The following is a 14,952-nucleotide window of genomic DNA, read 5'->3' as shown; positions in this document are numbered from 1 at the left end:
GCCTTTGCACAAAAACTTTCCCAGACACGAAGCATGCCATAGCCATAAAGTCATCAGGGACGCCAATCTCAAACATAGAACCCCTACAGAAAATTGCCATTTTAATACACAAAAATTAGAAATTAAATATAATGATTTTATTTATAACCCTACAAATCATATTTCACTTGTCATATATGATAAAACTGTATCCCTCCACAAAAGTTGGTAAGAGTGTACTAGATTTTTTAAACAATTCTATGAAGTTATGTAGCCATCATATTTTTGAGTAAAAGCAAGATACATAATTATCATTATATTTAGTAACCTTAATTCCTTGATGAATAACTTATGGTACCAATAATCAATACAAAAGAAAATTTATTTAAAATTATATAACCTGTGAAATACAATATACAAACCAGTCATAGAGAAGCAGGAAAAGTTCAACATACAAACACAATTTCAAATTAATATTTGCTAGATGATAAAGAATATTACTTTATGTAAAGAGCTATAATCATTTCAACTAAGAATCCAGTATAATTGACTGGAGTTCTTCATCAGGGCCTCTGTATCTTCTTTGGGCCAATCTTGTCATTGATATTTACTGTCCAAAGAATGCCAATAATCTAGTGTATTCTTTAATAATCTTGACCTTCTGTATCCCATATTTTTAATGAATAGCTCTGAAAGTAAAGAATTTTAAGGTGATTCACATAACTCTAAATTAATCTGATGAGTATAAATTCCAAAAACATGCCAAAGGGTAGAAAATGAACGATTATTTTTGTTGAGTTATATAGCATTGTACACAAAAAAGTGGTTTGGCAACAATGACAGGGAGAGTAGGATTTTACTTTTTCCTGCTGGAATGGGGGCTACAAAACCTTAGACAAGTGACTTCCAAGCCTCAGGCTGCTAAAACTTACCGACACCGAAGATAAACGTGTTTGACAAGGATGCCGGATCCAAGGGCAAAGTGGAACTCATGTTAGCCTATATTTATCTTCCCTACTGTCTTCTGTTCCTCCTGAGGTTGATTTCCTTCTTTGGTATTATGTCTAAAAAGTAATAGCTGTACTCAAAATTTTCTATATGTTCTCCTATATTATAGGAGTTCAATAGTTTTGCATTTTACATTTAGGTTTATAATCCATTTTGAGTTAATTTTGATGAAGGATGGGAGGTCTGTGTATAAATTTACTCAATGGCATGGGGATGTCCAGTTGTCTCTGACCTACTTGTGGATGAGGTTCTCCTTTCTTCATTGTATTGCTTTTGCTCCTTTGTCAGAGATCAATTAACTAGATTTATGTGAATCTATTTCAGGGTTTGGCAATTTCTACTCAATTGATCTGTCTTATCTTCTTTGACCAATACTGTACCTTGATACTTACTGAAGCAATATAATAAATCTTACAAAATAAATAAATTAATAACTTGAAGTTAGGTAGTGTCAACCCTCCTACAGCATTTTAGTCTGTCAATATTATGATAGCTATTCTTTATTTTTGCCTCTTAATAGAAACTTTAGAATAAGTTTGTCAATATTAATATAATAACTTACTGAGATTCTGATTTTGATTTCATTGAATCTATAAATCAAGCTGAAATAAACTAACATCTTTGAATCTAAATATCTTATTATGTAAGTTTTGTTATGCTTATACCTAAATGTCTTCATTTTGTAGGACACTGAAGATATAAATGATATTGTGCTTTTAATTTCAAATTTCACTTTACACTACTGGTTTATAGGAAAGTGATTGACTTTTGTATTTTAATCTTACATTCTGTAACTTTTATTAGTTTCAGGAGTTTTAAAAATTTTTTGGACTCTGTGTAGAGATCATATTATCTGAATACAAAAACAGTTAATTTTTCCTACCCTACCCACATAGTTTTTATTTCCTTTTGTTGTATCACTGCATTATCTAGGACTAAGTATAATGTGGAAAAGTGGTGGTAAGGGAAGATATCCTTGTTACTGGTCTTAGCAGGACAACATCTAATTTCTCTTTATTAAGCACATTACTTGTAGATTTTTCATATCAAGTTAAGCATGTTCCCTTCTTTTCCAAGTGTGCTAAATGTTTATCACAAGTTAGTAGTATGTAAAGCCACTCAAAGTAATACTTGATTGTTACTTACTAGTAATACTTGATTGTCTTTACTAGAGAAAGGAACAAAGCTATCCTAAAATAACCCAATTTCCTAAAATTATATTTAGTCCTTTTGATTTTCTTATTTATATTAAATGAACTTAATGATCACCTTTCAGATTATATTTGTCAGAAATTTTCCTCAGTTGACTACAAATGAGAAATATAATTTAAATGTATTTTTTACATTGATATAATTTAAAGTACTTGTGCTTCTTTTCATATGCAAGTAATTGGTTATATATGTCATCTTGTTCTTAGTCTGAAGTAATTTATACATTATTTTGAAATACAATTTAGTAATATCACAATTATGTTTACATGATTCTGTTCATATAAAAGTAACAATGTATTAATTTTTACAAGCAGTCACTGAAGTTTTTCGTTAATCATGTTATTTTGCTGATAGAAAGTAATTAGTTTATGTTCACAAGTGCACGGTATTTTCTTAATGCTATAAATGAACAAAATGGAATATAATACTTCACTGTTTAACTAAAAATGCCTTAACATCTATAAAGTATTGTAGAACTTTAAAACAAAAAATATAAAATATTAAATAGTAGTTAAGAAGACAACTTAGTTTATTGAATATTTATCATCTTTATTGCCAATCACAAACATGACATTAAAGACTAAAGTCAGCATTGGTTTGGCTCATAGAACGGTGGGTTGGTGATTGAAGCTTGTTTTTCTGGGTAGTTCTGATTTGGGCTGGGCTCAGGCACATTTGTGTTCAGATGGTTGTCCATATAACTGCCAAAGGAATACGTCTAAAATGGACAAAGAACTTTAAAAATCTAATTAAAAAAAACAAACCATCAAAAAAAAGAGAACAAAATAACTGAAAGATATTTAATAAAGAAATGTATTCTAATGAATAATATACGTATGAAATCTACTTAACATTATTAATCATCAGGGAAATACAAATTAAAACCACAATGAGATATCACCTCACACCTATTAGAATAACGAAAGAGATTGGCTATAGCAATGCTTCTAGCTATGTTCAGATACTCTTGTGAATACCAGGCAAGGTACATTATTACAAGGAATAGAATTTAGATATTTTTGGGGTTAGTTTAGTGAAGAGTAAATAAAAAAGTAAAGAACATTTTCAAAAATATTATAATGAACCAGAATCTAAACTGAATAGTGAGAGAAATGGTGCTGGTAAAGCAAATGAGTTTTACATGAGCTGGGTTTCTAAATCAATTGGGGACATTGGGAAATATAATAAAAGTATAGTGTAAATGTTCCAAAAGAGTGACAGTTCCGGTTTCTAGATAATATGTTTGCCAATCATAAAGGTTTTAAGGTATGTCAATGGGTTCATAGGCTGAACCCATTTAGAGGTTCAATACAATAACCATCATAGGTTATTGTAGGAAAATTTTTTAAATAAGAATATCAAAGGAGGTGAATATTCCATTTCTGAACTAATCATCTATGTTCAGTTTGAAGTGAAAGAAATGTGAAAGCTGTCAAGATAGAGAAGAATACTATGATCCAGATTATGAAGGAGATATTATCTGAGAGTAAACTGATATTATCTGAGCTGGAAATAATAGGATAGAAAATGTTGTTGTCTGATACCATGGGCTTCTTTTATAGGAAGAAGGTGGATAAAGGTCTTGGAAATGCAGTAGGAGTGAATAAATTTATAATAGATCTACAATCTCCATCTTTCCTGGGGTCTACATGCCTCATCTGAAAGGCAAACTAACAAAGCTACTCCACTGAGACAAATCCAGGAAAAGAAGGCTACAGAACTTTCAGATAAGAGGTTGAGGGGCAGAAGTTTTGATAAACTGTTCCAAGATGGTGGAGAGTGATGTGAAATTGGACAAATTAGAGGATATATAGAGCATAATGGATTATAAGCAAAGGTATAGAAGTACAGATCTGGAAGCCTATGACTCATTGACCTTAATGAAAGGAGCATAGTAATTGAGTTTAGATTTACATGGTTTTGTAAAGAAAGATAAACAGTCTAACATTTGTAAGAGTATATTTGTAACACCCACATAACTATTGTCTCCTGAAGTTAAGGATTACTTGCTGGCCTTGAGGAAGGACAATCTTAATGAGGATACTCAGATACAGATGACCTTCAGATGGCCTCCATTTCTGGATATCATGAGGGAAGGGGACTTTTCTTCTTTGGTCTCCACTGAGTATCCAGTATCAGCCAGCACCTAACATATGGAAGATCATCAATGAATAATAACAATTGAATAAATTAATTAATATGAAATTCAAAGAAATAATAAAGGGGGACAAGTACAGAGAATATATTTCTCTTGAGTAATACTGTTCAGTTACATAAGGTTATCTCACTTTTTATAGACAATTTTAATTTGTATTTAATTGTGAAAAAAAGTTCAAGTTCCTTTGCCTGTTATTGAATACCTCCCCAAGTATGTATCCAACATACTTTTTTGAGATTTGTAATCTTTTTTATCTTGACATCAGTCAGTCCTGTAGCACATTTTTCTTCCTACTGTGTCTGGAATCTAATTTTTTCTCTTTTTTCTTCATTTAGTAAGTCCACACTCCAAAGAAATCTTTTCTCATTTTTAATTGTATACAAAAATATTGATGACCTCCATATGTGTGGTTTTCCTTTTTTATAGTGTTACCTCAGGCCTCCAATTTTATGTTACTGTAACTTCCCTATGGTAGAATCTCTTCTAGACAATTAGTCTTGCTTGTTTCATACACTATTGCTGGTGAATATTCTGTAAATAAAGAACAACAAAACTATTTGTCAAATAGGATTGATTTTGTGGGTATAGACAGCTTCTACAGACAACTCTTTTGTTAACCTAGAAATCTTTAAAGCTCTAGGTAAATAACAGAGTAAAAGGCCACCAAAGATCTTCCACTGTGAGCAGCAAGATGCTACCATTTTCTCAAACAATTGTTATCAATGCTTTAACAATTTTTTAGCACTACATATGAAAACTTTTTACTGTACACTGAAGTGCAATTTATGTGGCATGTTAAATATAGTTCTTTACATGGTACTTCATAAATGTGATAACTGGAATTTTTAGTGTAAGATTTCGATTAGTGTATTAGTGAAATAATAGCAATATAATAAAGTATATTTACATAAGTTGTTTAAACTTAATTATCTACTTTCTCACTTTCAAAATATGCCATAATTTTTTTTCTTTGTAGTAGTACTAATCCTAAGCTTAACATTTGAATTCAAGGAGAGAGAGAAATTTTGATTGGTATGTTCTATGCTGTCACTTCAAACTGAATTACTGCTACTTTTACTATGATGCAATAGTGACCATTTTCCAACAGAGAGGAAATCTTGATAACTCCTCCCACTTCAATGGCATCTGACCTCACCACCAAAGAATAAAATGGTTTATTTCTCCTATTTAGGGAATTTCAAGAGTACTAGATCTTTAGTATGAACAGTAACATATCAAAGTGAATGTATAGGGTACAGAACAGGATATCCACAAATTTCTAGATCTCTGAAGTTGCCCTGCAGGCTTTTGTTAATATCTTTTGAGGGAGCAACAATGATAAAATGGTTTTGTCTATTTTTTTTGTGCCAATTGGACTCCAAGTTTGTCAAGCAATTGGTTGTGAACCATGCTTTTAAAATCTCCTCTAAGTATAAATCATTTTATTTAATTGGTGCTAGATATAGTGGAACAGTGATCAGTAAACTATCAGGTAGATGGATTTCCTTAAAGAGTGAAGTAGAAATGTATCTATGTTAATCTTCCTTTGTGGGTAGTGTAATCCTTAAATTTATCCGTATTACTAAGTAGAGTGCTAACAAGAAACATTCAGTGCACCTAAGTTGACATTTGTAGAGATAGTAGCATGGATGAAAACAAATGTGTTCTCTTCCTATATTTTTCCTATATTTCCATTCCCCAACACCAGACAAGGATCAGGATGAGATATGACTTCAGGTATATTCAATAAAACCAATAAATTCTTGTTTTCTGTGCTTTAAGTATTCAAAATTTGAACTGATGAAAAACATGGCACAAATCTAAGTTTTAATCTAATGTTCTGAAACTACATATGTATTTCTAATGAATCTGTATGACTAACTTTTTGCAAATTATTTTTTAAAACGAGCTCTTGATTAGATGGATTATCAACATTAATACTTTTAAGAATAAAAAACTTGTTCAATTTCCTTTGAAATATAAACATACTAACCAGATTCATATTTCAAACTGTAAAATTTCTATTTTAGTTTTGGAGAACTTTGTTCTCTCACTTCCTTCTTCTCTATCATTAATACATTCAGTCAACGGAGTTGTCCTCTTCTCGTTAAGGACAAGGAATATAATGAAAGGAAAAATAAAGGCAAAGTAGAGAAGCCTACTCTTATTTTTCTATTATTACATATTTTAAATCTGTACCAGTTTAATGGCCTCTTGAACTAGATTATTACAGTAAATACAAAGAACCAGAAGAGACACTCTTCAATAAATCACATGTGGAATAAACATAAGAAATTGTCTATTTCACTATATTATTCATAAATCTAACAGAAGTTTTAAGATATATATTTGCTCCTAATGTCTTACAAGAGAGATCATTTATCCAATGTCTCTGAAAATAAATTGTAAATTTAACTTTTACATTTGATGCCACGTTTTGATGCATTTCTTTTTGTATTAAATAGTGCTTACTACCATCAAGGTCTAAAATTTAAGTAAACATAAAAAAATCATTCTATTTTTTTTTTCTTTAAAAGACTATTTAGTTTCCAGGATAAAATACTGAGCCCTATAAATTTCCAGGATTTGTATTCCAATCCCAACACCAGTATTTTAACTTCAAATTCTATTTTTTTTTTTTTTTCCTGGAAGGTCAATGATCCTCGTGGTTCTCAGGTCACATCTTTAAGTCACCCTTCTGCTCTACTTCATTGTTGTGCTCTTGAGCTCCCTTTCCTGAAGAAAGCTGTACCACGCCTGGAGGAGTAGGGCCTCCTCCTGCAGGGCTCTCTCCTCCTCCTGAAGGGCGCTGTGCTCTTCTCTCAGAGCCTTGTTCTCCTTCCGCAGGGCCCGCTCCTCCTTCCACAGGGCCTCTTCCTCCTTCCCCAGCGCCATGCCCTCCTTCACCAGGGCCTCTTCCTCCATGTTGATGGCTCTCTTCTGGTGGTGCAGGGCCCTGATCTCCTGGTTCAGGGACCTCATTTCCTCGTCCAGAGCCTTGGCCTCGTTCTGGAAGGCGATCTCCTGCTGCTTGCGGGCCTTGAGCTGGGCCTCGCAGGCTCGTTTCTGTTGCCGACTGGATTTTCTCTGCGTGTTCAAGGCCTTGACATTTTCTCTGGGTAATTTCTGTTTCTCCAGAGTGGTCTTTTTCAGCTCCCAGAGGACCTGGTTTTCCTCCTGCAGGAGCTGGTTCCTTTCCCGGATCAACTTGTTGTCCCTTCGGAAGGCTTCGCTCTCCCCTCTGAGAGCTTTGTTCTCTCTCCACAGGGACTTGTTGTCCTTCCTGAAAATGTCATTCTCCTTTCTGGACGCGCAGTTCGCTTTCCAGAGGTTCTTTCCCACTTTGGGAGATTCATGATTGACTTGACTTTGTTCTCGGGCACAAGAGCAGAAAGGGGAAAACAACTGCAGTATCTTCTTTTTATTGATCCATTTTGATTCAGAGCTATCCATGTTCCTTAGTGTGCTGAGCTCAATATATCTATTTGGCTCCCACTACAGGTGAACTAGTGATGCTTGCAACAGAAAAAGCCCTATATGTGCTGAGAATTTCTTCATACAGTTCTGGTTGTGGTGCTGACTTGTATTAGGAGAAATGTGGCCGGGTCTAAACCAGGCTCAGTCCGGCTCACTGGAGGAGAAAGCAGTGAATATATGAATTAAAGTCAGTAAACTAATTATAAGGTTGATATCACTCAAATTGGGTCTAAGTCACAACACATAAATTATATATTAATAACTTTATCCTGAAGTGCATGTTGAGTCGATCAAGAATAATGCATGGAATTATTATCTGCATGTCAACTAAATTACTTCTGCTAAATATGATCTTCTACTAATCAACTCATTTTCAATAAATATATCACTTGTTATTAGTATGGAAATACATTATGTATTATAAAATGTTTCTTGTTATATAAAAAATAACTCCAGTAAGAACTGAAAAACATGTTTTTAAAAGAAGTTCTATACCATAATGTTTAGAACATTTAAGATGGTTTGAAATGTTAAATATTTAAATAAGAGTCTCACAACTCCGTGATCTCTGAATTTCCTGAACATCTGATCTCTGCTAAAACAGAAAACAACTTATGTCAAGTATAGTGATGTCATTTAGGGTCAGAATTAATGAAACAATGAGTGATTTGTGTACCATTTGACTGTTTTCTTAACATGAGTTTTAAGGAAAAAAAAATGAATTCGAAGAAAAAGGCTATAGTTGATGTTTTTTATTAAAAAATATGTATTTAGTCCTTACTTCCATACACATTAACATTGACTTAAGACATGATTTGTTATTAACAAAATAGCTTATAATGATAATATGTTAGGAGTTTAAAAATGCTAATAAACACTGAATAATCAAAGGTGAAAATATTTTAAAATTTTAAGACCACTCTAAATAATTAACATAAGGCAAATTTTTTATGTTATATTAAGAAACTGAAACTGGTAAATTCTTAGTTATAGTAATTTTATCCTAGATGCATTTGATATTCAACTTATATTCACTGACAGAACAATAACAACAGAGTACTGACTTTGAAAATTTTTCAAACATGATAATTCTGATGAGATATGATAATATTTAACAATTTGGATATCACATAGATACCACAATATTTGACCTGTTATTATGAGCTTTAAAGCATAAACTTTGAAAACTTTACATAAAATAGCATGAATAAGACCAAAATACTCATACCTGATTCCTGAGTAAAGATTTGTCATTTATTCATCTTACCGTATTTATCAGCAGCTGTTTTCTATATTTCTTTTTAATAAAGTTAAAAAAGTCTTTTAATTTCCATATGCAAAGTCATACTAACTCAATAAAAATAGTAATAGATTTATAGTGGTGTGGAAAGAGAAGAGATGTTAAATGAGAAGCATCTATGTGAAACTTTCTTGTTTTCAAATTAAAAGTGAAATATCCATCTGATAACTTTCACCAATAAGTAAATTAAGAAAGTGTTTTAGCTGAACCTGTGGCAGCTTCTTTATATTCGTGTTTGTGATGCGTACTCCTGCTACCATGGTAGCTAAAGATTCCAAAATAGTTCCAAAAACCCCAGAAACTCAGGGCATTCTGTATTGGAATGTTATGATTCCTGAACACTAAGGACAAACTGAGAAGCAAGAAGAATATATCCTTTGTCCTTGATCTAGTGAATAAATTGAATTCGTAATTTAAAATATTTTCACAAATAATCCACATGTCTAGATGACTTCATCAATGGGGATTAAGCTACGGGCACTTAACCATGAGCCACATTCTAGTCCTTTTTCATATTTTATTTAGAGTTAGGCACTCTCACTGAGTTACTTAGTGCCTTGCTAAATTGCTGAAGCTTGCTTTGAATTCTTGATCCTTCTGTCTTAACCTCTGGAGCTCCTGAGATTACAGGTGTGCACCAGGCTTTCCCTCAGTTTTATCAACTCTATCATGGTATGATCATACCATACCTGATCACTTTTTTATGAGAATATAATAAATTAAAATACATGTTAAGAACTTAGAAGTTTTCCTGACCCATGGTAAGTGTCAGCATAAACAGCATAGTTATCAATATTGTTTAGGTTCTCTTTTATCAGATTATTATTTCACTGCTTATAGTGAAAAGAACTTTAATGAAAAACATGTTACTAGCATTGTTATTCTGGTATCTTGTTTCATGAAATAAAGCACATTTTCTAAAATTCCTGGTCAAGTTATTTTCTTTATTAGCAAATATATTATTTCAAAATGTATTCAGATAAATTACAAATTTCAAGTTGGCTCTGCTTTTGGTATCTTTTAAAAAATTAGGTTTAAGAAAGGTAGGCAAAAAAAAAAAAGATTCCTTGGCTGTTAATTACTCAGGGATATTAGAATATGCAGACTACATTAAAGACAATCAAATGCCATATTAGCATATTAGCAATACTTTCATTTTAGACAACGAATTCTCCAACTACATAGGTATTTCTAATTACCTCTTTGTAGATGAATCATCTGGTTCTAGGATTTTAATGTATTTCAAGAAATTGGCACATGCTATTTTCTATGTACACATGATAGTGTTTATATAATTGCAGAATACAGAGTAGGGCAGAATACAATAAAGATTCAAAATCATGTCCTCAGGAAGCTTCCCATAACTGCTCCCACATTATATAGCATCACCTGTATATATTTTGATTTATTCTCTGTGATTTTTTAGTTAAAGGCTCATCACACAAGACTGCCTAAAATGTTTTCAGAATGGATCAAAACTTTGGGATATTTTACAAAACAGCATTATAGAATTTTAATGTCTTATCATTAAAACTGATTTGGTTTGACCCAGACTCTAATGCTTCCCATTCCTATGGCTTTTAATATTCTCTCTGAAAATGAGTTGTCTCTGTTATAAAAGTCAGCCTAAAAGACTTGTACCCTAAACACCAGTCATGAAAGACGAACAGCTTTGTAAGGTCAGATTTAAGAGTCAGAGACTTGAAGGGATGAGGGTGAAGTCTTAAAACTGTTAAGTTGCTTTTAATTTTTAAATATCTTGTGCTCTGCAAGTAATTTGAGATTCCAATGTCAGTAAACTAGCCCTAGGGAAACAAATGACAAGCATGACCAAGCATAAAAAATATAGTATTATGGGGATTTTGGGAAAACATTCACAAGTAGCATTGTTGTAGTCTAAATTGTGCCAGTAAAATTCATATACTGCACTCATCATCCCCAGTGACTTGAGAATGTGACTATATTTAGAGACAGGATCTTTAAAGAGGTTATTAAGATAAAATGAGGTCATGTGGGTAGGTCCTAATCCAACATTGACGTTATTCCACAAAGAAGTTTGGATATAGTCAGACCACAGGGAAGACCATACAAAGAAACAGGGAGAAAAGAGACATTCACAAGCCAACCAGAAAGACTCAGAAGAAATTAGGCCTTTCAATACTTTTACTTCTGATTTCTAAGCCTTTGGAGCTGATAGAAAATATATATCTGCTTTTTGAATCATCTGTTTTGTGGCACTTGGTAAAGATAGTTCTAGCAAACCCATAATATTAACTATTCAGTTCCTTGGCCCAAAAATGTGGTATATATACACAATGGAATATTATTCAGCATTAAGAGAGAATAAAATTATGGCATTTTCAGGTAAATGGTTGAAGCTGGAGAATATAATGCTAAGTGAAATGAGCCAACCTCAAAAAACAAATGCCAAATTATTTCTCTGATTTAAGAATGCTGATCCAAAATATGCTGGGGGTAGGTGGGAGGATTAAATAAACTCTAGATATAGGGCAAAGAGGAAAGGAAGAGAGAGGAGAGAGGGGAAGGTAGGGGGCATAGGGGTAGGAAAGATGGTGGAATGTGATGGTCATCATTACCCTAAGTACATGTAAAAGACATGAAGGATGTGACTCTACTTTGTTCACAACCAGAGATATGAAAAATTGTGTGCTATATGAATTGTAATGCATTTTGTTGTCATATATTACAAATCAAAATTAAAAAAGAAAAAAAAAAAAAAAGAATCCTGCACCCCCATTAGATGTTGTTGAGCAAACTCTTCCCACTTTAGTTTGTCTCCTGCATCATGAGGATCTAGCATATTAGTGGATACCTGCTGGGCTATTTCCTACCTTATTGATGGTCCAAATGAATGCATTGAAATGGTTGTAAAAACAGGAGTTCTGCCCCAACTTGTGAAACTTCTGGGAGCTTCTGCATTGCTGATTGTGACTCCTGCTCTACAAGCCATAGGGAATATTGTTCATGGAACAGATGATCAGATTCAGGTTGTGATAGATGCAGGTACACTTGCCATATTTCCCAGCCTGATAACTTATCCCCAAACTCATATTCAGAAGGAAGCTACATGGACAATGTCAAACATCACAGTTGGCCAACAGGACCAGATACAGCAAGTTGTCAATCATGAATTAGCCCCATTCCTCATTGGTGTTCTAAGGCAGACTTTAAGACACAAAATGAAGCTGTTTGGGCTGTGATCAATTGTACAAGTGGTGGGACAGTTGATCAGATTGTGTATCTCCTTCATTGTGGAGTAATAGAACCATTGATGAACTTCTTAACAGCAAAAGATACCAAAATTATTCTGGGTGCCACTTGAAATATCTTTCAGGCTGCTGAGAAATGAGATGAAACTGAGAAAATTGAGTATAATTATTGAAGAATGTGGAGGCTTAGACAAAACTGAAGCTCTACAAAACCAAGAAAATGAGTCTGCCTACAAGGCCTCATTAAACTTGGTTGTATTTTTCAGTAGAGAAAGAGGAAGATCAAATGTTGTGCCAGAAACCTCTGAAGGCTATATCTTCCAACTTCAGGATGGGGCTCTTGGGACCTTTAACTTCTAAGCCATACAGCAGTCATAATTTTGTTGTGTACTGTGTTTAATATGTTTGTCTTATTGTTTCTCTACTGAGAATTCTTTTTAAATATGGCTTGTTATTGTAGATATTTTTTTACAACAAAACTATACTTGAGAGTTAGTCTCTGTGTCCTATATTCTGTACCATTGGTTTACAAGTCTGTTTCAGTGCCAATACCATGCTGTTTTTGTTACTATTGCTCTGTAGTATATAAAATCTGATATAGTGATGCCACCTGCTTCACTCTTCCTACTAAGGATTGCCTTAGCTATTTTGGGTCTCTTATTTTTCCAGATGAATTTCATGATTGCTTTTTCTATTTCAATGTGGAATGTCATTGGGATTTTGATCAGAATTGTGTTAAATCTGTATAGTGCTTTTGGAAGTATGGTCATTTTGATAATATTAATTCTGCCCACCCAAGAACAAAGTAGATCTTCATCTTCTAAGGTCTTCTTTGATTTATTTCTTTAGGGTTTGGTAATTTTCATTATACAGATCTTTCACCTCTTTTGTTAAGCTGAGTCCCAAGTATTTTATTTTTTATTTTTTTGAGGCTGTTGAAAATGGGGTAGTTTTCCTCATTTCCCTTTCTGAGGATTTGTCACCGATATACAGAAATGTCTTAAATTTAAACCAAATGCTGAATGTTTTCTTTGATATAAGGAGGCTGATTCATAGTGGGGTAAGGAGAGGGATTATGGGAGGAATAGATGAACACTAGATAGGGCAGAGGGGTTGGAGGAGAAGGGAGGGGGCATGGGATTATTAATGATGGTGGAATGTGATGATCAATATTATCCAAAGTGTACAGTATGAAGACATGAATTGGTGTGAATATACTTTGTATACAATCAGAAAAAAAATATACTTGAACAGTTCCAAACTATACATACTGTATAAAATTTGTCCTCTAAATGGGTTTCTTATTTCTATGTGAAATTTCATATCTTATAGTGTCCTGTAAATAAAGATTAAATTCTATCCTTCTCTTTAAAAAAATAAAAATTGTTACTCATAAAAAATAAAAAGAAGGTAATCCATGCCAATAATGACCTAAAACATGCACTAAATTTTGATTTACATTCAAAGGATATTTTTTTAAAATTATTTTTAGTTGTAATTGGACACAATACTTTTATCTATTTATTATTATGTGGTGCCGAAGATCGAACCCAGGGCCTCACACACACTAGGCGAGCGCTCTACTCCCTGCATCAGCTCTACTGCTGAGTCACAACCCTAGCCCCCATTTAAAGGACATTTTTAAAATTAAATCAAAGCAAAATGCAACCACAGAGATAGTTTGTTTAAGATACTATTTAATTACTTTATAGAAAATTACTTTTCTTCCTTAAAACAGTATGAGGCTGCCAAATCCACTCTAGTAGAGAGGAACCTCATGCTATTTGGCTCCTGGGCTCCATCTGCCTTTGTCTGTATCTGCTTTCATCCTCCTCAAACTCCCCTCAAAAGGAGCACAAAGAATCTGTAATTCATGTCAGGGCACCCAGCCAGATTAGAAGTTGCCAAATATCAGCATCAGGCTTTGTGAGAAGAATTAAGTTACTTAAGCCTTCTCAGTAGCATAGCAATGGTATTGTTGGATGAAAGGTTATGCAGTTTGAATCTCCATTTCTACCCTGCTGAGAAAAAGATAATTTAGAAGTGAGAGTGTGAGGTTATGGTGTGATTTGGACATTTTACGGTGCCTTCACCTTTTCAAGTGTTCTCTTGCTGTTTTTGTTGTTAGTGATTTTTTTCTTTTTATTCCTTTAGTTGTCACACTACATCAAGGAGAGTAAAATGTGAATAATTCCACATGGCACCTTTTAAGGGGTATTGTGTTTCAATGTACATCTTCCACTATTTATTATCCTGTGCTGAAAAAGAGATGACATTCCTATGTTTCCCTTTGTTAGCATTTTGGCTATTTTCTTCCCACTAAATTATTTTTAGATTGATTTGTGATCAGAGAAACTTAAAATTTGAAAATGTAAACTATAAAATATCTCAAAGACCATATAGCAAGAGGGACATTTAATTCACATTTTCAATCTTATTTCTTCCAATAGTAAATGATAACGATAATGATATATCCTCTAGGTTTTCTTTAAGATTTAATACATCAAATATGTAAAATAGAGATGAATGAAAATAGTTGTAATTATTATGTTAGTGTATATTTTGAGTTCTGTCTGGCAAATAAGTAT

At 33.1% G+C, this 14,952-nt stretch overlaps 1 protein-coding gene across 1 annotated transcript; it reads right to left on the bottom strand.

Annotated features, from left to right (window-relative positions):
- Positions 1–7,060: 7,060 nt before the first annotated feature.
- Positions 7,061–7,810, bottom strand: LOC144250994 (uncharacterized). Its single transcript, XM_077794138.1, has one exon. It carries the CDS (start codon positions 7,808–7,810, stop codon positions 7,061–7,063), a length of 750 nt encoding a protein of 249 aa, XP_077650264.1.
- Between the last annotated feature and the right edge of the window lie 7,142 nt (positions 7,811–14,952).

The sequence above is a fragment of the Urocitellus parryii genome, chromosome Y, assembly GCF_045843805.1.
Source record: "Urocitellus parryii isolate mUroPar1 chromosome Y, mUroPar1.hap1, whole genome shotgun sequence".
NCBI lineage: Eukaryota > Metazoa > Chordata > Mammalia > Rodentia > Sciuridae > Urocitellus > Urocitellus parryii.
The sequence above is the reverse complement of the archived record's forward strand: the minus strand, read 5'-3'. Positions and strand labels throughout refer to the sequence as shown.

What these genes read in the sequence shown, in the direction of transcription:
- LOC144250994 (XM_077794138.1), bottom strand. Translation starts at nt 7,810, where the DNA reads ATGGATAGCTCTGAATCAAAATGGATCAATAAAAAGAAGATACTGCAG.